At 43.6% G+C, this 22,670-nt stretch overlaps 2 protein-coding genes across 5 annotated transcripts in view; both read right to left on the bottom strand.

Annotated features, from left to right (window-relative positions):
• Positions 1-14,649, bottom strand: part of LOC126516794 (golgin subfamily A member 1-like) — a 92,361-nt gene extending 77,712 nt beyond the window's left edge. For all 3 annotated transcript variants that reach the window (XM_055064037.2, XM_050166898.3, XM_055064038.2), the window contains exons 1-4: positions 14,005-14,649; positions 6,718-6,797; positions 5,185-5,215; positions 4,938-5,032 (exon numbers count right to left, since the gene is read on the bottom strand). In XM_055064037.2, coding sequence (XP_054920012.2) covers positions 4,938-5,032; positions 5,185-5,215; positions 6,718-6,797; positions 14,005-14,119 — 321 coding nt within the window. In that variant the 5' untranslated portion in view covers positions 14,120-14,649. The remainder of the gene's footprint in view (positions 1-4,937; positions 5,033-5,184; positions 5,216-6,717; positions 6,798-14,004) is intronic.
• A 6,457-nt stretch (positions 14,650-21,106) lies between these two features.
• LOC126516787 (STING ER exit protein) overlaps positions 21,107-22,670 on the bottom strand; it is a 42,707-nt gene continuing 41,143 nt past the window's right edge. For both annotated transcript variants that reach the window (XM_050166890.2, XM_055063960.2), the window contains one exon: positions 21,107-21,239. In XM_050166890.2, the coding sequence (XP_050022847.1) occupies positions 21,177-21,239 (63 nt within the window). In that variant the 3' untranslated portion in view covers positions 21,107-21,176. The remainder of the gene's footprint in view (positions 21,240-22,670) is intronic.

Genomic DNA, 22,670 nt, shown 5'->3' with positions numbered 1-22,670 from the left:
CGTTTCTCTCTATTTCCCTTTTCTCTGCTGTGGGGCGCACGATGGCAGGCGCTGAACGAAGGATAGGCAACTTCTTACTGCTGGGGTTCTTTGTTCCTCGTTTCTTTGTTTCTCTCTCTGTCGCGCTGCGCCGTTAGCGGCCACCGGCGACCATTTGGCTATGTTTTGTGTAACTAGCTTCATATTCGGACGTGACGTTAAAACTGATGTTTCTATTGAGTCCCAGCTCAATAAATGTTCTTTATGACTTCTCGAGAGATTTGCCTAGGGTCTCCTTTGCTGCGCGCGCGGTCTCGCCTTCCCCTAAGCTGTGGGGTCGGCGGGGCGCGTACGCGCGCAGCTGCGCGTCGGCACACGGAGCGGGCCGGAGCAGGCGCGGGCGCGCGGTGCCCTGCATGCATGGCGGCTCGGAGTGCTCGAACCCGCGGTGGTCGTCCGGCGCGCGCGGAATCGGAGCGTGCGCGCCGTGAGCGTCGCAGGTGAAGACCACAAACGGCGCCAGTTTGTGGTCTTCACCCGCGACGCTCACGGCGCGCACGCTCCGATTCCGCGCGCGCCGGACGACCACCGCAGGTTCGAGCACTCCGAGCCGCCATGCGTGCAGGGCACCGCGCGCCCGCGCCTGCTCCGGCCCGCTCCGTGTGCCGACGCGCAGCTGCGCGCGTACGCGCCCCGCCGACCCCACAGCTTAGGGGAAGGCGAGACCGCGCGCGCAGCAAGGGAGACCCTAGGCAAATCTCTCGAGAAGTCATAAAGAACATTTATTGAACTGGGACTCAATAGAAACATCAGTTTTAACGTCACGTCCGAATATGAATCTAATTACACAAAACATGGCCGAATGGTCGCCGGTGGCCGCTAATGGCGCACCGCGACAGAGAGAGAACAAAGAAACGAGGAACAAAGAACCCCAGCAGTAAGAGGTTGCCTATCCTTCGGTCAGCGCCTGCCATCGTGCGCCCCACAGCAGAGAAAAGGGGAAATAGAGAGAAACGACAGACGAACAGACGGGGGCACGATCGGCAGACGCCGCCTCAGGACATCGAGACGACGGAAGAGTGCGCGCGCGCCCGCCGAGGCCGGGACCCCGACGAGCCGAAGTAACCATCGGCCGGCGGCGGACAAAGGGGGCCGCCGCCGGCAGAGAGGAACACGTACGCACCTTCAGACGCCCCGATGTGGTCTCCCCCGGGTCCCCGTCTTGCGCGCGCTTACCCGGAGTGCCCGCAAGCAGGGCCCGAATCCCGCCAAAATGTTGGCCAATGGGGAAAGCCTGTTGACCTTCCCGTGGGCGGGATGACAGCAGAGTGACAGTGTTTTATGACCCGCTGCCACCCCGTCCAGGCAAGGAGGAGAGGGACACGGAGCCCCCGGCAACACAACGCAATGGCTCCACACAACCACCGCGAGAGCCCGAAAAACGCCGCGAGAGCCAGAAACCCCACATCTGTCATAGTCGCTGATGAAGTACTACTCTCCAAAGATACATGCACAGGTGCCCCCTGGAATCATTTTACCTCCTGTAGAATTTTCAGCAAGGTAAAAGAAGGCAACTAGCATTCTTAATAATGCACAGAAGTTGCAAGTTCCATAGACAAGTGCTAAGTTAGCACATCCAGCCATGATTGGCAACCCTGTTCAGGTGTAATTAACAGAAGATGAACAAAGCCGCTAAGCCGCAGCTTCCCACAACTAAGCCGCAGTTGTGTGGTGTGTCCTCATTACTGGCCACTCAAGGAAGGTTACACCATAGTGCTTCCTACTAAAATTACTAGAGGGAACCCTACCACTACGATTGTTCAGCGACCATTAGAATGATGGGCAGTCCAAGCGAGCCCACTTATAACAATCCTATTTAGAATCAATGTTCGAACACTACAAATAGTAATACCCAAAGAGTTTTGCAAGCAGCCTATGAGAGAGCCGTCCACTTATAGCAACCGGCTAGCCTACTTGGTTTGGTTTCAACGAATGGAATGAACCGTGGAGTGGCAGCATCTCGACAAGCTGAGGCAGGGAAGATGGCTGTACAGCATTCCAACTATACAGGCAACCTGTACAGGCAATACCAACTGTAGGGTGCATCACCTTTTCTTTTTATCATTTTATTGCTGTCAGGATGTCGATACTAGCAAACAGTGTCAATCAATCGTATTTTTTCCTGGGAAGCTTCCGAACTGCGTTTTGTGCTACCATTACTGCAATTGGTGCAGTGCTTGAATTTTTTCTTTTGCTCAGATGTGGGCTGCAATGTCTGCAGGATATTCAACATAAAAGAACTAAAAAGCAATATACCAGCACTAATTTGTCCTGCAAAAAGCCCACCAATGGCACTAAGAATGGTGATCTGTGCTAGAAATATTGATTTCCAAAGTGTACGACCTAGACGACTTAATGAACCTGACAGTAACGGCTATGTCCCAAGAACCTCACTACTAGACACCAGAAGACACTACCAGACACCAGAAGACATCGAGAAAAGAGGTAAAACATGCACATACACATAAATGCTACTTTCACTAAGCTGGCACTACTTTCTGCTAAGATAATGTCTATAAAGTCGAACTACAGGACATCGACTCAGCCTTCTGGAAATAGGTCGCTGGTGCAAACCTTACCATCTACGGGAAAACACGCAATGACTTTGTTGCTGCTGATGATGGCATAGATGTCTTGGAAAGCACCTCTAAAAGAGCAATTGCTGGTGAGGTGTGACAACTTCAGCAAATGGAGGCCTCCAGTGGTGAGGACCAATAAACTAGCAAACCTGCAACTGTGCCCCCCCCCCATTGGTTGGGACCTTCATCTACACCATGTCAACAGCTTGATAAACTTTGAGAGTGTGATTATCTGGTTTACACAACTTGCATTTGCTTATCTCCGTGATTTCTGCCAGTATGTGCAGCGCGTATCATTTTTCATAATAAAGCGTCTCCTCTATACCTTGTACAGTTCTTTATAAGCAATTTTAAGGGAAAAATCCAATTATAACAAACTTCTGATATAGCGAACACATTTTGTGGAACAAAGGTGTTCGTTGTATACAGGCTTGACCGTACAAGGATTTCATGTTTGTGGCTTCGAACAGCCTTGTGACGTTATTAAGCTTTATTTTTCTTAGATTTCGAGGTAATGGTAGTTTTCTAAACACAGCCAGGCAATAACTGTCTGGACACATGCACATTCAATGTGAATTGTTGAGTTTATGATGTAATAGTATTTTGTTGAAAATGATCAATTTACAAAGTCACAAACACGTTGAAAGTTGGAAGAACGAAGTTTAGGTAGTTTATCACACTACCCATCAGTCCCATGCTGGCAGAACTGCCATTCTTGCAGCTCCCATAGACACTAATTCCAAAGTTCCTTCTGCAGGAAACTCAGCGAATTATGCCCCCACTAAGCTTCAGTGACCTCACTTCTAGTGGGAAACTCTGCCAAACACCAACCCCAATGACTCAGCTCAAATGGCCACAATGAGAGGTTCACCGACACCTGTTGGGGTGGGAGGATATCTTACAAGTGAAGCAATCCTCAGTGACAGGCTTCGAAGTATACATGCTGACAGCCAAAAGTGATCCCTAGCCCTAAATGTGTGCACTAAATAACTTAGCATGTGCTAGGACAACTTTTATTTAGTATGTTAATGGTCTCACGAATTTATAAAGTGGGGTGCCCTTAATTATGCTATAGATTTGTCAATGACTGCACTTTTTTTATTTCCCATTATAATGAAGTCATTAAAACATCATTAGAATGTGTGTATTTCCTAGTTAGCAAGTCATACTAACTAACCCGGGAGAAACCTTTTTCAATAACTGAGGCAGCACTGCGTTGCTGCAGTACACCATAAGTTGTAGCCAGGCTTCAAATACAGAAAACATCTTAATTTTACGCTTATTTCGGTAGCTTTGTAGGCCACCCTAGTACAAGGAAAACAATACAAAATAACTAAATACATTGCATAAAGGGATTTTCTTTAATATCGGAAATACACGGACCCAATGTCAACCACTGCAATGGAAGGGAGTCTTATGTCCAACTGCACCAGTGGGATATGCAGGATGCTGCAGTTGGCGGCTCTAGACTGGGGTTCTTCAATGTATGCTTAAACATAAGTACACGATCGTTTTTGCCTTCTGGTGTTGTTGAAATGAAAAGACTGTGGCCAGGAATTACTGATGATGATGATGATCGAGGGTTAGCATAGGATTAATTTCAACCACTTGGTGTTCTTATACATGCACTGAAAACTAAGTACAGAAGAGTATCTGCTTTCTGCCCTCGTCAAACCTCAACCATAGCAGCCAGAGGCTGAACCTGTGACTTTGCAGTCAGCATCACAACAGTGTAGCTATACTGAGCCATCACAGTAATTAGTAATGTTTGCATTGAAAATTGATACATATTGCCTATTACAGATACAATCATTTTTTACTACTGTTACAAACATTGTCAGGCATTTAGCACCTGTAATACGCCAATATTGCAAAATACTGAGGATGTTACTTCCCTACACACACAGGAGCTCAATACTCTCCCACAGTCATGCCCAGCCACCTCAAACTTTATTCCTCGACACAAAAAGGGCCCACCTTCCACTTCAGAAGTTTTCTGTATCATGAAACAACACTGCAACCAGATAACATACCATGCTACCGGCACAAACAAATGGAGCTCAGAGAAATGTGATGAGATTAGGCAATTGATTATTGTTTGGTTTTGAACAGCTTAATGCTGTAAGCTAGCCCACAACGACGACATGCTGCTTTAACCATTGTGAACATGTGGGATTGTAGGTGATCGCATGCACCACATTAGGGAGTTATGTATCACACACAATGGCCCATCATGCAGCTTGCACAAATAAATTGTGCAAGTTCTCCCTAGATATCGGCAAAATGTGCCTGCTACAGAAACTACAAAGAACAACTTGCCCGCTTGATGAGCTGCAGCTTGTGGTATATCTCTTCATAGTCGGCACCTGTGGGCACTGACCTCTTCGGTGGGCTACCTTTATGCTTACTGTTGTCTGAGATAAGAAAAAAAAAAAACAGGCAATGGCATATGGTATAAGACGCAATGTTGTAAGTCGTAAGTACACTTCAGGCATAACTTGTAAACATGTGTGTGAGACAGCTCATGAAACATTGTCTCACACAACATGCAATGCACAATACTCACCATTTTCAGTCGAGTTACCCTGCGGCAGTTTCTGTAATGGAAACCAACAATGACATTAACTGCTGCAACAAGAAGATGGTGCATAATTCAAGGGCAGAATGATGAGAGAGCACATCAAAGTGCAACTTTAGCTTTACTGACTGCACCAATTAATGATTCCGCTGTGGCTACATTGTCTCTGCTTAGCACCACTCGACATAGCAGCTTTGCTTCTAAATGCAGTTCTACACAGCTGGGCTGAATTATAGACAGTGTATTGAATGTTGCCTCTGCGGCAACGAATGACAATTACGTACTTCAGCTGTCATGACCACGGATGCTTGTACTGTGACTATCTCTCACTGTTCTGGTTGTAAAATTTTCCATGTGCCTATAATAACAGGGTGTGCAATGTTTTTATTGTAATAATGTAGCCATTGGCATTATTTGCCACCATGTTCTTAGTCTTGGCCAAGAAAAGCATTGGCATACAAAATTGTACATTGGTTTGCACCTGACCAAAATGGAGAATTAGCTTGGCATGTGCACACTAAAGTAACTACATGCTGCAAGACTAATTAGTAATACCACCAGGTTCCAGTGAACCTCCGTTTCCCTTAACTAAATTCCTGCAAACAGCAACACATGAGCCCATGACTCCTGAATACATTTAGGGATTCCCACATGCTCTTGAGATTTCCCCTAGTATTCCTCGAAAAATAGAGCGAACTGCAGTGTCACTGGAAGAACTTATAGTGAGTCATCACCACCAGACTTCATCTTCCTTAGTCTTTGTCTCCCTGGGAACGCCTGAAAAATGCTAGATGTTTCTGCCACAATATGAAGAATCACACAGCTTGCAATCAGCAGCAGACATGCGCACTCCATGGTGTCATCCACTTGAAAGTGGGACATGGAGTTAGCAACATCTTTGTGACCGTTACCATGTTTGCGTGCTGGCATTTTTTCTTTCTTTTTTGACATTTGCTTGACAAAAGCACAAACCTCACACACAGTAAATCTCACCGTGAACACCGGTGTAGTGATGGAACAGCACAATGCAGTGCAAATGTACTAATGTTGCTGGCACTGCACCCCAATTAATACTGTGCACAGCTAAAGAGAGCTTGACAGAAAACCACTAGGCATTTGCTAGTGCCCAATGCAACCAAAATTTTTTGCTTGCGGAAAGTAGACACCACATAATGGTAGGATCACTTAGCTTGAAGATACATAATTGTTGGTTTGATTCCAGATGGGAGGTTGTTTGTTTTTTTTAGTCGCATCATGCCGTACCTGAACCAAAGTACACTGATCAAAAGAATGCACGAAAACACTATTAGCCAATTTTATAGTGCATAACTGCTGCTTTCAGAAGAAAAAAAAATGTGAGTAAGTGTACTCAGTCCACTTAGGATAAAGCTATAGCTAGCTCACAAAACACAATACCTTGCACAAGAAATAATCCCCCTACCTATCAGTTTTGCATTTAAGCTAGCTTTCTCTGAAGGAAGCAGCTTGCAGGAAAAGCCATTGAAATGAATATTCCCTCACCTTTGGTCTCTGCTCTCGATCACTGTCCGAGGCCTCACTGCAGGTGCTCCGGCCAGGAGTGCTGACGCCGCAGTCAGATGCTGCACCAAACAGGAGAAAGAAAGAAGAATAAAAAAAACCTCACAATGAAACAGCGTGCACAGAGGAGAATATTAACAGACATAATTAATCCTTTGATGACAAGTGGCATTACTTTGCCAAATCTACTACAAATCAATCAGTCAGCACTGCTGAAAAGTAGAATGGTCTTGCATCATAGCACACGGGTTCAAAGAAACATGTACCATATATACTCCACTAAAGGCCACACTCACATAGGAGTCGCACCCTCAACTTGGTAGCCCAAAACTAGAAAAAAAAAATGCTGAAATAAATAATTTGGAGATTGAAGAGAGGGTCACCACTTGTGTGCATGCTCTTGGATTCTGAGGTGTGGCCTGCACGGTCTTTGGACATCATTGTGAAAGCTTTGATGTCGTTGTCATATCTAATGCAATATATATCAGTCATATCAATAACTATCCATGAGTGTACTACCAAACCAAATCTGAGCAGCGGTGACCGCGACAGTCGTCAGGCCTATAGACAGGCACCGGCTGCATGGCATGCTTGCGGGAACAAATATATGCGTTATGGAAGCAACAGTGTTGGCTCTTTTTTCACAAAGAAATCAAGGGTATTACGCAAGGCCAGAAAAATTAGGACCGCAATGTCCCACCCCTATGTTAATATTTCAGAAAAAAAGTGCGACTCTTACATGAGTATATGTGGTATGTGTAGTGCAGAAATGTGGATAGAGTCATATCCGGCCAGAGCAACACAAGCAGCTGTGGTTTGCCGTGACAAAAAAGTTGCAGCTGCTCGTACCACTCTTGGCCGGATGCAACTGGAGCTTATTTGTGTCCACAATGTTGCCCACATGACAATGCACACATACTACATAATGACTTATGTGTGTGTCTTCCATAACATACATATGCATGCACACACTATGACACCAAAAGAAAAGCACCAGCAGCCCTGCTTAGTGCTAAACAATCGGAACAAGTAGTCACATAAGGAAGGTGCGAAACGTTAAGTGCTGAAGGCAAGAAAAAAGAAGCACTGTCACATTAAAGCAAGAAGACCACAAAGCAACTGGAACTCCATCAGAGACCCTGTCATCATCTATAAAGCAGTGTCAGACCACACTGAGACGTCCCCACAACAATGTGTATGTGTGTGCATGTGTCATCTGGTGTAAGTTTCCAAGCAAAACCACTTTCAAGCAAACTAGACATAAAGACATGTATGTGGTTGTGCTGTACTCTCCAGCAGTTAAATGACCCCAGTTACTGGTGCAAGTAGTGATTTAAGACCTTTACACTCTGACATGCAGCTCTTCCCATTTGGCAATATGTTTTCGTAGGCGTGATCATTCAGGTTGCTGGCCTGATAACTTTCCTGGCAGAAAGTATGCATGTGTGTAGTGCACAAATGTGTTATAGTGCATATGTCTGTGTTAGGGATAGGCAAATATAGTGATTTAGAAAAGGAATTAATTGAGCACCTTTAAAGTAGTTCTTACACAGCAAAATTATTTGCACTTTAATTTCAAGCAAAGTGATCCATGATCTAGAAGCCTTTAAGCACACAGGAATACACAGGGACAGTTAAAGACGTCGACAAAGTGCCTACTTCCAGCAAATGTTTATCTTAACAAGCGTCACACAGAAGATGGGCAAGGGCATTTGTATAGGTTGATAAATCATGACATAAGCAAGCATGAAACATATGGAGGACAACAAATTATGATAAAACCAAGTTAAGAAAGTGCTAATTAAGCTGCAAGGTCACAAGATTGCACCAGTCATAATATTATGTAACTTATATTATCAGTTTGCACAGATCGCAACAAGTCTGCACTCCCTGCCACTAAATCTGGGAGTGCGTGGGCCCTTCCTTAAGCCCTGCAAGTCCAAACACTATTCCATATCAAGGAAAACTACAACTCAATCACCTGGCCATGGAGAGTACATTAATAAAGAAACGGATTAGCATATAAAAAAATGTAGTAATTAATTGCTAATTGGTTTTCTGTGCTGAACACAACAGAAACTTCACTCCAGTCAATGCCTCCTTTACTAGATGCCTGCCGCGTCGCTAGTCTTCCCATTGGAGCGAAGGTTCCCGTAGTTCAGGGTAGTCGCGGAGAGACGGCGCTCGCAGCCGACCCACTTCCTGTTGCGGAGGAAGTGACGATAACTAGGCTGGCGCGCGCTCGACCAATGGCTTGACGAGAGACCGCGGGTCCTGCCTCCGGGATCGCAACAGACGCCACGAAAATCTCGGAGGCAGGGCTACGTGATTTAGGTTTGCAGCGGCCACCGCAGCTAGCGCTCAAAGCCGACCCGGGTTAACCCGGGTGGGGAAGAGTAAAGAGGAGAGGGGCAGGAACCAGCTTCTCGGCTCACGCGGCAGGCATCTAGTAAAGGAGGCATTGCTCCAGTATGTCAAAAACGGTACTAGGGCTTCTGCGTTACTCCCACATTAGCCTTTTAAGGCATCAAACACAGTATATAAAAAATGACACATTGGGTTTTGTGGGGTTAAGCTTATGAAACTGCAGAACAGAAGATGAAACAGCCACATTAGTAAAGGCTTTTGTTCTTTTCTAATTCAGCGCATTTCTAGAAAAAAAATTTTTTTAGGACATCGTGAAAATTTTTTCAGTGTAGTACAGTGAATTTGGCTGGCACTTTCATGTAGCTTTAACAAAGATTTTCTTTGTCATCCACCGCTTGTAGCACGAAGCTACAAAGTAAACCAATACAGATTTCTTAGAAACAAAGCTTCACAGTAAAAAAAAATTCATCCTACAAACGGGTGGATGACAATTCTCCCTTTCATTACCTTTCCTCCACCATGCGGGCTTCCGGAGAACTGATTTGTCAAAGATGTTCTTTATGTTGAATATAATAACTTGGGCACCAACAGAAGCGGAATGTGACTACAGTTACTCAGCAGTTCAGAGTGGCATTGAAGCAAGAACCAAGCTTGGCATTGCTTTTGCAAACATTTCTCCGGCTTATGACTTGGTTCAGAAGTCATGTGAAGATGTGCATGGCATTGTAGCTACTTAGTACAGTCATTGGCTGTGTGATTATTCCCAAAGGCAACAACCAGCAAGGAAGATGTGCAGAGAGTTTGATTTAAGGCACATGCCATCATATGGCAGCTTATTGCTACCATTACATTATTACAACAAGTTGAAGCGCATTCACGTAAATATTGGGCAGGGAAGCTTACCGCACTGAGCTTATCTGATAGAGTTCTTGGTACTCATGCATACTGAATGCTTCAGTGTCAACATAACATGGGTTACCTTCATCCTTTTTTCTTTTTTCTCTCTCTCTCTCTCTCTCTCTCTCTTTTTTGTCATGAGCACATTTGGCCATAAATACGGATCTCATACCAAACAATTTCAACCAATCAATGACACCTTCAAATACTGTTATCTTGCAATGTGACCTGAGTGGCAGAGCTTTCACTGCCATTTTTGAAAGTTCAATTTATGCTCTAGGAGCAAAGCATAAGAAGCATTTTTTAAAGAGCAACCTCAAAATGCAAAAGTGTGTGCAATATGTACGAGGCCCCCTTCGTAACTGTAAAGCTAGCTTTCCTGCAAGGCAGTTTGCCCAACTAATAATGGCAGACATATTTTCATACAGCATCTACAAGCACAGTTTGCTTGCATTTTGACGTGAAAAAATATAGACCCGACTCTCATCATGAAACAATGAGCAACAGACAAGCCCCGGAGTGTGTAGCTAGCAATTCATCTTCATTTGAACGATGACCAATGCCCCCATTAATTGGGCAAATGTGCAGTGCGGAGAAGCACACTTGCGAATTAGGCAAAGGGTGCTGGTATTAATGCAGCAATTCCTCTAACTCGATTTCATTCCTTTTTTCGTATCATACACCATTTTTGACCAGCCAATCCCAGTGATAGCGCAGGCAAAGTTCCATTTTGGCCTCTGATGATGTGTGAAAAGGAAGAGAATTTGAACAGAATCATTACATTATATTCAGGCTTTGCCTTAAACATACATAACCTGTCTGTGAAACAATAAGCTAGCTTTCATTGGTAGATGTACAATTGTATCAAGATCCACTGATGCAACAGTAATTTGATATATGTTTAACAGATGACCTACAGAAGGAAAATAGTCAATACCAGCAATAGTTGTCACTTTACATAAAAAGAGAGAACAATGACATAAATAAATGAATAACCTAGCAACTATACTTACGAGTACTTTTCTAAGCTTACTATTCTTTCAGCTCGACAAATAGGACAACCAACGTGCAATGAACAGCTACAGCAGCAGCTTTCCGTCTGTCACGCTATGAAAGCATACCACTGGCAAACACCATCAGTTCAACATGTTTTCTATAGAGCAGATATCAACTGATTTTGATTACTTGCTTTTGGCTTTACACCAACAAATTTAGACTTGAAGCTACAAGCACAGTGCAATTACTAAAAACACACAATAGAAGTACCTCATTTTTTTTTTTTTCTGTAAAGTCACCTTTAAATTGTACGGAGCCAAGTACATAACCTACAACCCCCGTCATGTCAATTGGTGCATTATTTCAGTGTGCTATGGCACTGCACGTGAATTTCCAGAACCTCAATATTATTTGTAATTTTGTGTATCCTTTGGTGGCCACATTAATACTTGGCAAATAAGTTCTGCAGAAATCCACAGGGCGTAGGAGGATTCATGAAAGGGAAATTGTCATACACCCGACAGTAACATGAAGCTACCAAGAAAACCTTTTGACAGCGAAGTTCCTTTCTGAAAAACCTACTTTAATTTCCTATAAGCTATGTGCTATAGTCCGGTGGATGGCAACTATATTCCCTTTCAAACATTATTACTTGTAGCTGGTTAGATATTTTTCACAATAAAACATCATCCTCTCCATCAAAAAGACTTTTGTGAGCCCAAAGCATTTTCCGAACGACCTGTAAGGAAATATCCATCTAGAGATGCGGTACACAAAATGGTGCCAGTGCCGCACTGAGTGTTCCAAATCTTTTGCACATTTTTGTCAGCTGCTGCAGACTCTGTGTGGGCTGTCATGTGACAATCGAAATGTTTATGTCAATGTGCAAACAACCATCTGCATTTACCTACACTACTGTCAGTAAACAGATTAAAACAAAAACATGCTCCCCTCTCCTGTTAAATCTACACTCCAGGGGGTGGCACGGCACACTGTAAGCGTCCACCTAGTGGACATGTCCATTTTGTCTACTGCTGAATTGCTGATTGGTTGAAGGCACCTGTCTCCCTTCTCATGCGTACCCCAGACCGGCCAATCAGAACTTCAGCTGCGCATGAAATGGACATGCCCACTAGGTGGACACTTACAGGATACCCTCCTTAGATCATCAAACGGTTCACCATGCATTTGAACATCACATACAGTCTAGTACACTTAAAACTTAAGTTCAGAGCAGGCATAGCTGTATTCACAAAGCACAGACTTCCCAGCACATACATGAGATGTGCAAAATTACTCAACAAGGATTGAAAAATAGAAATACATTAATAAAATAGAAATGGTTAAAGTGCTCCACTGCAATTCGAGATATCGACATGATACAGCAACTTTGGACTAAGTTGAGAGTGTGAGGATTCCGCAATGCAGGCTGAATGAATGAACAGAAATTCAACTCCAAAGGATGAGCCATGGCCTAAATGGTGAGATGTTTTGAACAATAAATCAAGGAACGAGTAAGGTGAAAAAAAGAACCATATTTCTGCTCAAATTTATTGCAAGTGTGTGCAGCACATTCATGAGTGCCTGGCTCTAGCAGAATACTGACGGTATACTTTTCCTCTTCAGGGAAACAGTGATTGCCACCCTAGGAAGACTGACTGGCTGATTGATGTGATTTAATGTCCCTAAGAGTGATAAGAGCCAGGGGATCACCGAGGGCCTCAATTTTTCATTAGTCACAACCATACAAAGAAATAGACAATGAAACCAGCATAGTGGAAATCATCTGTTATTGTTAATTGAAATGGAGAAATAAAACAAAGAAAAGGGGTATGAATGAAAGCAGACAAAAAGACAACTTCCCTGCAAGTGGGCGCTGAAACCACATCTTTTGCATTACACATGCCACAACAATTGCCAGTGAAGTGCCATCCCCCCGTCCACTTTCTGGAGCGTCCCAAAGCAACACACAACCTCATGCTTGGCACCTATGAAGACTGACTGCGAAGTGTCCCAAAGCAAAGCAGGGTTATGAGGGTCACTGTAGTTATAAGGGAGGGGGGATGAAGAGCCTTTGACAAGTTTTGTCAACATTGATTTCTAAGCTCGCCATCAGTTTGTATCCTTGTCACTCAGTTTTTTACAAAAGAAAACACTGCTCATTCTTCTGAATGAAAATAAGAATTGCAGCAAATTTATTCTGCATTTAGTGCCAGCTCCAGCACACATAGATGATTATTTTTGCCTGACATAATTTTGTGTCCTGCCTTAGTTGAAAATCACTCTTGCTTTTCATATAAAGCATTGTTCCATGAATGCAGGAATCGCTGCACAATATGTTTGAATATGCACAAGCAGTTGATTTTTTATGGGTTGGGTGGACAGGACCATAGTGCAGAAACAACTTGGAGAAAGGATCCATCCTGTACTGGTGCTGTGTCCCCCTTTCATAGCATCTCTCACTTCTCCATACCATTTCTGCACTGCTCCTTTTTCCACATATGAGCATTCTTAGCAAGTAGCTAATTTAGTGCCTTAAGACCAACTTAAACAATAACATTTTGTTTAGGACATTATGGCAATTAAGCGCGCAAGAGCTTTAACCTAGACGGTGTGAACGCGGCACACGTGGCACCCGAGCTGTATATTATCCTCGGTGCAGAACGCAAGGTAAGTTTCATGCAGGCTGACTGTATTTCGATAGCCGTCGGCATTTCGGGCGCCCTTAGCCATGCACGCACGGTAGCCACGCACGGCCGTAGCGGACAACTCTGCCCCGCCTTGTTTAATCTTTCAGACCTGCGCTCCGCAAATCAAGCTTTTAGACACAAACGCACATTCTGGACTACTCGTATCTAGTCGTCCAGCATGTGCAAATGATGAGGAAGCTTTGCAAGGGTTTTAAGTACCAACGCGATCATCCAAGAACAGCAACACGGGAAGTAAAGCGTTGCGCATTAAACAATATACTTCAAAGTGACAGCTAGTAAAGATGCAGCGCGCTACTACCTCTGCGGCTGTGGGTCGGAGTCGGTGCCGGCAGCTGGGGCGGCGGTGGCGGAATGCCAATGACGAGCTCGGTCTGGTTCTCCTCTTCAATCTTCTTCTTTAACTTCGTGAACATTATTCACTCGATGCGCCTCCTCGTCGAAAAGATGTGCACACTTCGGGGAAAAAAAAAAAAAGAAACCGTCGGGTCACACGGGGAAATGCATTCACGCGGCTTGGCCACGACACAATGTTGCGTCCAAGCACTCAACCCGAAACCGAAAAGACGGGACTTGTCGCGAGTCCGTTTGATCGAGCTCTCCAGAGTTCGCCTCAGAATTTGGGAATTCCTACGTCTCACACCGAGTTGCTTATGGTGAATGCGCCTCGTAGCGGTGACGCTTCAGTGAGCCATAGCAGAGTCGCGGACGATACAACGGTGGGAATCGTAAATTGACGATGTCGTCGTAATCGGCGGGAGTGGCAGATAAGCCATGAGGATAATCGCTTAACTGTTTCGAGCGGAATCAAACTGGGTCACAGGGACGCAGGTGACAGCATTTTCTCGCTGGAGCTCAGCTGGTGGATGGGCACGGTCAGGCACCAGCCGATCGCTCTGCCTGCATCATCGTCGGCGATCGGTCAGTTCCGCTGGTTCTGTTTACCGCGAACCGGAAAACGCTCGCGAACATATGACGCACGCAGGAAGTTCTAATGATGATAGAGAGATCATATGGAGAGATCGTGGTTGTGGCATATGGCTGTGGTACCAAACATAGAGTTTCCTACAAAAGTTGGTACCAAAGTCCTTTTATGCGACTGTGCTCATATTGAGCTAACAGCGCTAACAGGTACGAAGTTTCAAAGCTAGCTAGGTTAGAAGAGAAATACGCTCTTTCCGTTACGTTGCTTGCGTGTGGCTTCCGACTGTTACTTTCTTTTTGCACCATGAAATGATTACCTGCAGACTAACTAAAATTTTGAGATACGGTCACAAATTGTTCCTCGCTGTGCCCATCGATCCTCTCACTTGGTCAGAATGGACGCATGAAAAATGTCGCAGTTTCGCCCGATAAGTGAAGCATCCATTGCGACTGCAAATTAGTAGAGAGCTATACGAAGTAAGGATAGTAGTTTCATCGGCCGTATATACTTGGGAACATAGGCATACTAACTGAATTAACAAGCATGGTGTTACGCACGCACAGGCAAAACATCTCACTCGATGACCGCGGAAACTTGCTGTCAAAACGCTGGAGCGAGGAAACGCGGCAGCAGCAGCGAGCAAAGTGATCTTCACGCTGCGTCTCGCACCAACGCGAACTAAGCCGCGGAAACATGTCGCAGATGGCTTTTAAGATACAGAGGCCCCGGAGGGCGCGCGCGGCCACCCAGAGAAGAACCCTCAGAGCCTCGCGCGACGGAAGACGGCGCGCTTCGTCCCCGATTCCCTCCCTTGCGTGCGCGAGGTTGAGCCGCTAACACCGGTTCACGCTCGTACGCTTTCACTCGCACATACAGCATACGTCGCGCGGTGACGATTTAATCGGCCTTGGACTTTATACGGAACATCACGGCGATGCCGACGGCAGAAATGCGCCTGGAGTGTCCATATAATTGCTATCACAATAAAAAAGAAATTTATATAAAGAAAAATCCAATCGCCACACTCAAGTTCGAAATCCAAGGAGACTTTAGGACCAATTCTAATTTTCAGTCACTCACATAATCGTCCAAGCAGACAAAGTAAGTGTACGCGAGGGCTAAAATTAGCTTTCAAATCTGCGTTGCAAACATTCAGTAGACCAGCATGGTCACTTATTGCAACTAAGGCTGATCTGGATCGAAATTGCAATTCTCATCTGTGATTGGCTCCATTCCGCAGATTGAGCTAAGAAATCAATCACAAACAAGAAATTTGATCCTGATCGCGCTCTATCGCAATCAAAAGTGTGCCGTAAATGTGACGTACACGCGTATAAAAACAGTCAAATACAGACAGCGTTTCGGGGATAAAGTGCCGAACTTTGAACAAATCATCGCATCTATTGCATGTGCAGTGGGTTAGCTGCTTCAAGAAACAAATATTCAATGCAAAAAGACCACCATAAAATGACAATCCAATCCAAATGTTCCAATGTGCATTCTTGAATTCGGCTCATGCCAATTAACTCACCTGACCTGTGCCCTCTTTCTTGTTTAAAGCGCGCTACTATACTTAAGGTATAGAGCTGAAGCATGAAGTGTAAATTCATCCATACTCGAAACCACATACCCATAATAAGCAATATTAATGATAAACAAGTCGCAGTTGAATTCGCCCAAAAGGCGAAGCATTGATTGCAATAGCAAATTATTATAAACAGCTATATTAAGTAAGATACGTTAGTAGCTGTAACAGCCATATGGACTGCTGCAAACATTCGCTTACTAACTAAACAACCCTAACCCCCATGGGCACCTCACTGCATTCCTTCCTTGTGCGTAAGAAGGTGCCAGCGTACCAAGCTACCATCCTTCTCGGCTCACCCTCGCATCGCATGCTTTTCCTCTCACGTACAGTATACGGCACACGGCCTAAATCTTATCGCACTTGGACTTTATGCAGAACTTCACAGCGACGCCAATGGTGGGAATTCGCCTGGAGTGTCCATTTAATTGCAATCACAATTGAAAAAAAACTGAAAGCACTGTCATCAAATAAATTCAGAACCTGCGAGATACAATTGAACTGCCTTTAACTGTACCATTACTCAGCAGTCTTCTGTACAATTTGTGCCAAGGCTGCTTGATGCCCCCTCGAGCAATATAATAGCTAGGAACAAGCAAATTGCTCTCAAGAGGTACGTAGAATAGTATATACTATTGTAGAGACCATTTAGTGGCTAAACATACATGCCTCGCTTAAGAGCATTCAACAAGACTATATGTTAAATGGAAAAAGAATAAATTCTGAAGTTTTACGTGGAGAAAAAAACACGATATGATAATGAGGCATGCCTTAGTGAGGGACGCTGGATTAATTTTGACCGCCTGGGGTTCTTTCATGTGCACCCAATGCACGGTACACACGAGTGTTCTTGCATTTCGCCTCCAATGGTGGAACAGGGAAAAGGTCTTTTGGAGCAGCTTTTGTAGGAGAAAAAATGTGCGTTTGTAGCAGCCATATTGTTTTTTGTACCACATGCTTTTGGGTCGTTACACAAAGTACAAAAACAATCTAGGACCCCACAGATTAGCTATTTAAGTTGAATTTAAAACACTACAGAAAGCAAAATAATTCAGTCTATGAGCTGGCAGAACACAGAAATATATTTGTTTATACATAAGCCTAAGTTATCAAGAGTGCCACATAAATAAGCAATAACTGTTGATGCTTTTATCAGGTTAGAGTAGTATTTTTGTTTTTCCATTTGCCTCGTGGTTTGCAAGAGCCTCCGACAGCTTCTTCAGTCTCTCTTGGAAGAGAGCTTGACCACTCTGTATGTCAAAGAGAGAGAGAGAGAGAGACATTTTGCCTTCACTTACTTAGCCAAGTGTAGTTAGGCATAGCTCAGCATCTTCTTGGCTTAAATAATTTCTATATGCAGTCGCTCTTCTTCTGCTAAAGTGCCTAGTTTTATCAGGGAGGGCACTTTATGAGGTCGAATGACTACAGGCATGTCTTTGGCCAAGTTCCTCAGAGACGCTATTGGAAAGTCATCTAACAAAAAACAGAAAAGGAAACTCAGCAGCAGTTGACATCAAAGAAAGACAGGGTCTTCCGGGCGCATTAGTGTACCATGCGGTTTGTTGTTCCACTAGTTGTAGTCCTCCACGTAGTCCTCCACTACGGCGTGCCTCATAATCAGACAGTGGTTTTGGCACTTAAAACCCATAATTTTTTTTTTCTTCAATGTCAACCACAGCCGAGTGGCTTTGATTTCACCTATGTCACCTTACCCTGCTTAAGTACCATCTTACTCTTAAATAGAACAATTTAGTTACCCATTACATTTCTTGACTTTACTATATTTGTTTTTATAACTGGTGACAACTTCCTGCGGCAGCACAGTAAAAACTATGGACCCAAAGCACATATTTTACTGCACTTCTGCATGTAGTTCACGAATGCAAGCAACTGGAAGCTACATAGCATAAAAGAAACCATACCAATTATTATTTTATTTGTTTAAGATTTACTTAATAAGAAATAAAAACCTTGCCGAGGAAAAGGATTTCTGTTACTTGCTGTTCTTAGTTTTGGCTTTCTGGTGTCCCCGTCTGGTTTTCCTGGTCCTGTAAACCACCAGCAAAACGTCGGTACTATTTGGCCTAGTAACGCAAGAGCAGAAGCTGTGCATGTGCAAATGCTTGCACATAGCTTTGGCTGTGCTGCCACAGAAAGTTCTCATTGGGTACAGACTGCACTACTTTCGGGATTGGCCCACATTTTGACTGCCTTATCTCCAGGATCGGGCCACACTTTTCATGGAATTAAGCCACATGTCCTGGAATGAAATGTTACAAAATAAGCCCCCTACGAGGAATATATTTACCAAAATAACTCTCCTTCTCACTGCATTATTGTCTTGACCACCCATATGCAATAAGGCACATTGCTTCAAGATGTAGTGCCTTACAACGAAACAGTACATTTATCTCTGGCTGCCATACGAACCACATATATGAGAGGAGCAGCGGTGCAGCCAGAAATGTTTTTCGAGGGCTATGGAGGGGGTGTCTTGCTAGTATGCAAGCCTCACCTATTTTCCTGTCATCAACACAGGCCACTGGTAGGGGTAGTAGGTGCAAACAATTTTGAAGGGGGGGGGGGGGCTGTTTGAACATCGGAATACCAGCCTTTGGCAAGGGGTTACTAGAATGTAATTACAATGTGAAGTGAAATTTGTTGAGCGATGAGGAAACAAAAGACTTAAGGAGGAGGAAGTAGGAAGGAACAGAGTGGGTATTAAACTTTAAGTGTTTATTTGGATGGCAAAGTCGAGAGATGCTTTGGTAATTACTGCACGACATGTTTAGAGCTGAAGAAAGACATGCAGCAAGCCATGCTGCACATCCCCCCCCGACATGCAGCAAGTCCTCCATAGGACAGAAAGGCTGCTGCTTTAATGACTGAGCCAGGGAACATGATCCAAACTTAAAGAAAGATGACTTGCTGCACTTGCCTGCACAGTGTAACGGCTGTTCATGCGAGCCGTGTTTCCAGGAGATTAAGATTCTAGGCAAGAGCAAAGACCAGACTACCCGTGAACTAATGGAAGCATGTCTTGCACAGGTGCAGACTGTATCGGGTGACACTCCCATTAGGTTGTACGATACGAAGATCAGCTCCTCCGACAAGTGGTTGTCCAGTTAGGTTATCTGCATTTGTAAACTCATTGTTGCATTTTGCACACGTGACATCTTTGTCTATATATACCTGTGTATTTGTCATAAAGATACTAGTTGAAGTTGCTGCCCGTGCTGAAGTCGAAAGAATACATCAGATGCGCATGCATGCAGTGGTGATGTTAAAAAGTCACAGCAATGTGTCAAACAGTTGTACCTGAGTCCCAAAAAAGATAAGCAGAAGTGTCACTGATGCAGTTCCAACTGTTTGACACACTGCTGCGACTTTTTATTGCAAGCACTGCAGGCTTGCCCAACTGTTGTATTCTTTCGCCGTGGCTCTCCGAATAAACAGTTGACACGTGGCACTCGCTCTGTTCCTTCCTACTCCCTCCTTTATGCATCCCTCAACCACAATGTATTTCTTGCACAACTATGTTTCATTGTTGCTTGAAGACAATACCCATTGCTTGCGCAAGGCCTTCCACATCAGTGCGACAAGTTATAGTTTAACACGAAATAGGTCATTTATCGTGTCACATTTAGTGTAAGCATCTACTAAGTGGCATTTGGAAACTTTATGATGAATCTGTGCAAGCTTGCAAGGAAATTTGCTTTCCTCTCAACACTCAGTTGATCTGCAAGTCCATAAAAAAAAAAAATCTGTTCCCTGTACACACATTTGTGCACTTCAAAGAAGGCAGCTCAAGACAGAGCAAGATGTCATCACCTAATAATGAGGTAGAATTCAAAAAAGCAATTCAACCTGAAATCAATCGAACTTTAAATAAAAAACATGCATGGGATTTCATATGGCTTGAGCGTATAATACATGTCAAGTGAGTAAATAGTGACAGATTTAATTTTTAAGTGCATGTTTTATGGGCATCCACAGCAGGTCAGAAAATGATGCTCGTCCCCTTACTGCAGCGTGAAATATGAAAATAATTAGTACATAAAATTGCTGTAATGTACCGAGATTCCTCTCAAAAGATAAATTCAGTGGTGAAGCAAGAAACAAAACAATTTGTAAAAAGCCGCACTTTCATGCATCCATTTGGTTTTCTGAGGTCAATTATTCAAAATTGCAGAACATTTATTGGGTACAACATGGACCACTCCTAAAGGAAACATCAGTTTAGTATTCACTCTTATATAACTGCAAAAGTATTCATGTTTTGAAGAAAATTGGTGGCTGACACAATATTTTTCAGTAGATATTAACTGATAAAATATAACTGCAGAAGCCTTTTTTGGCTAATCAAAGAAGCAATCGGTACTGGTACTATAATTGGGTGTTCTCTTTAATAGTTGACCACACTGTACACATATCCAAAACACTAAACGAACAATTCAAATTAGAACTATGGTTCTTCAAGCATTGATGTCAGGCAGCTTATACCAGCGAGAGTTACCACAGTGTATAATAAACTCAAAAGCATTTATGTGGATGAAAAACATTCATTTGTTAGTGTTCTCTTCGGGAGGGGGAAGGGGCGAGAATACCCTTAGTACCAACACACAACTTCTACCAATTCAATTACAGTCAAACCACGATATAAAGAGCACGAATATAATTATAGAATTATAATACAAAGTAAGTTCAAAATCTTTCTCATCGATATCTGCATGTAAGGAACATATGCTTATAACAAATTATAGAATACAATGACATTATTTTAGTGCCAGATGTGACTTCATTTTAACGAACTTTGACAGCATTACCTACGTGTTTTCATCATCTTTCTCCAATTAGTATGAAAACGGTTCACATAAATCACACTGAAACAGGTAAGCTTTAAATATTTTATTTACAAGAGATGCGACAGGTGTAATAGCAAACAGTGCACACTGATTAGTCATTACTTATCAATAAGAGTACCCCTGACCAATTTTTTCTTGACATCTTGCTCTCCTTGAGAAACCTGAAAAGAAAGGAACAAAAATGTTGGCAGGGGTCAGATAGAGGTGGGAACAGCTTGGCAACACATGACTGCAATGGTGATCGCTAACTGAAACCACTACGCTTCCCCAAATAACTACATATTCCATACCTTCCAAGTCTCCCGGATTATCTGAGAGACTCCCAAAATTTCGACCATTTCTTCCGATTGACCGGTTGACAGGAAAATCTCCCAGAAATTGCAGTTGTGCCCCGTTTCTATCCGCGTCCAGCGCTTTGTCTGGCCACGTTGGCAAAAACGCCAACCCAATTCAATCGTTGGAGGTTCATGGCACATAGCATTGTTGAGAAAGTAGTAGGGAAACCCTACCCGGCATTATTTCGTTAGCCACAGTGCCGCTCATTATGCTGCTGTGGTTGTTGGGTACCTTAGTGGTCGTAGTCTCACTCAGTTGGCGAGCGAATGCTGCATTTCGCAACTAGCCACGCTAGACGGTCCACCGTTCTCTTTGGTGTCGGCCACTTTGGTGCTGCATGCGCCTACTGTCAGTCATGGCTTTAAGCAAGGAGTGCCAGCTCAAAAAGTATTTTCAAGTATTTTCATAACAGTACTCAACCGAAGTGATGCCGGGTATTCTGTTAATACCAATACCACAAAGCAATGCAGAGTGCATGGTTCAATGCACAAGAAAATGGTTCCGCTGATGAGATGCTGGGTAACGTTGTGCTCGCAAAATATCAAAGAAATGCCATTCTTTACAATTAAACATACTCTGAAGAATTTTGAACACCCATCATGGTTGCTTAGTGGCTTTGGCGTTGTGCTGCTATGCACGAGGTCGCGGGATCGAATCCCGGCCACAGCAGCCGCATTTCGATTAGGGTGAATTGCAAAAAAGCCCACGTATGATGTAGTGGGTGCACGTTAAAGAACTCCAGGTGGTCGAAATTAATCCAGAGTTCCCTGCTACTGCGTGCCTCATAATCAGATCATGGTTGCTGGAAGAAAAAAAAAAAATACTTAATTAAATTATAAAAATATGTTCGAAGACAAAACCGGCAACAACGAAATGCTTGCAAAAGTGCGACCTTGATGTTCACGTTGTCATTTGTAAATTTGTAAATAAATGCCTAACAAGACTAATGAATTTGTCTGTGTGCAGATGCATTGTCAGTACTTAAAAAAATATACACCCCGGGCCCACCTCCTATTCAGAGAATCTAACCGATTTGGTTTCTCTGAACTTGGCAGGTATGCTATCTCCTAAAAGGATGCTATCAACAAGAAGAAACCATAAACTTAACATTTCATCCTTTCATTATTGCGCTAACCTATTCAAGTAATAGCTTTTTTCCCCAAATCATGAAACTTTAGAACTCACTGTCTGGTGAAAAACAATACATGATCGCTCCCTTCACAGGATTTTTTAAAGCGCATTGAATAATGTTTCAT

Source organism: Dermacentor andersoni, chromosome 1 (assembly GCF_023375885.2).
Source record: "Dermacentor andersoni chromosome 1, qqDerAnde1_hic_scaffold, whole genome shotgun sequence".
NCBI classification, from domain to species: domain Eukaryota; kingdom Metazoa; phylum Arthropoda; class Arachnida; order Ixodida; family Ixodidae; genus Dermacentor; species Dermacentor andersoni.
The sequence above is the reverse complement of the archived record's forward strand: the minus strand, read 5'-3'. Positions and strand labels throughout refer to the sequence as shown.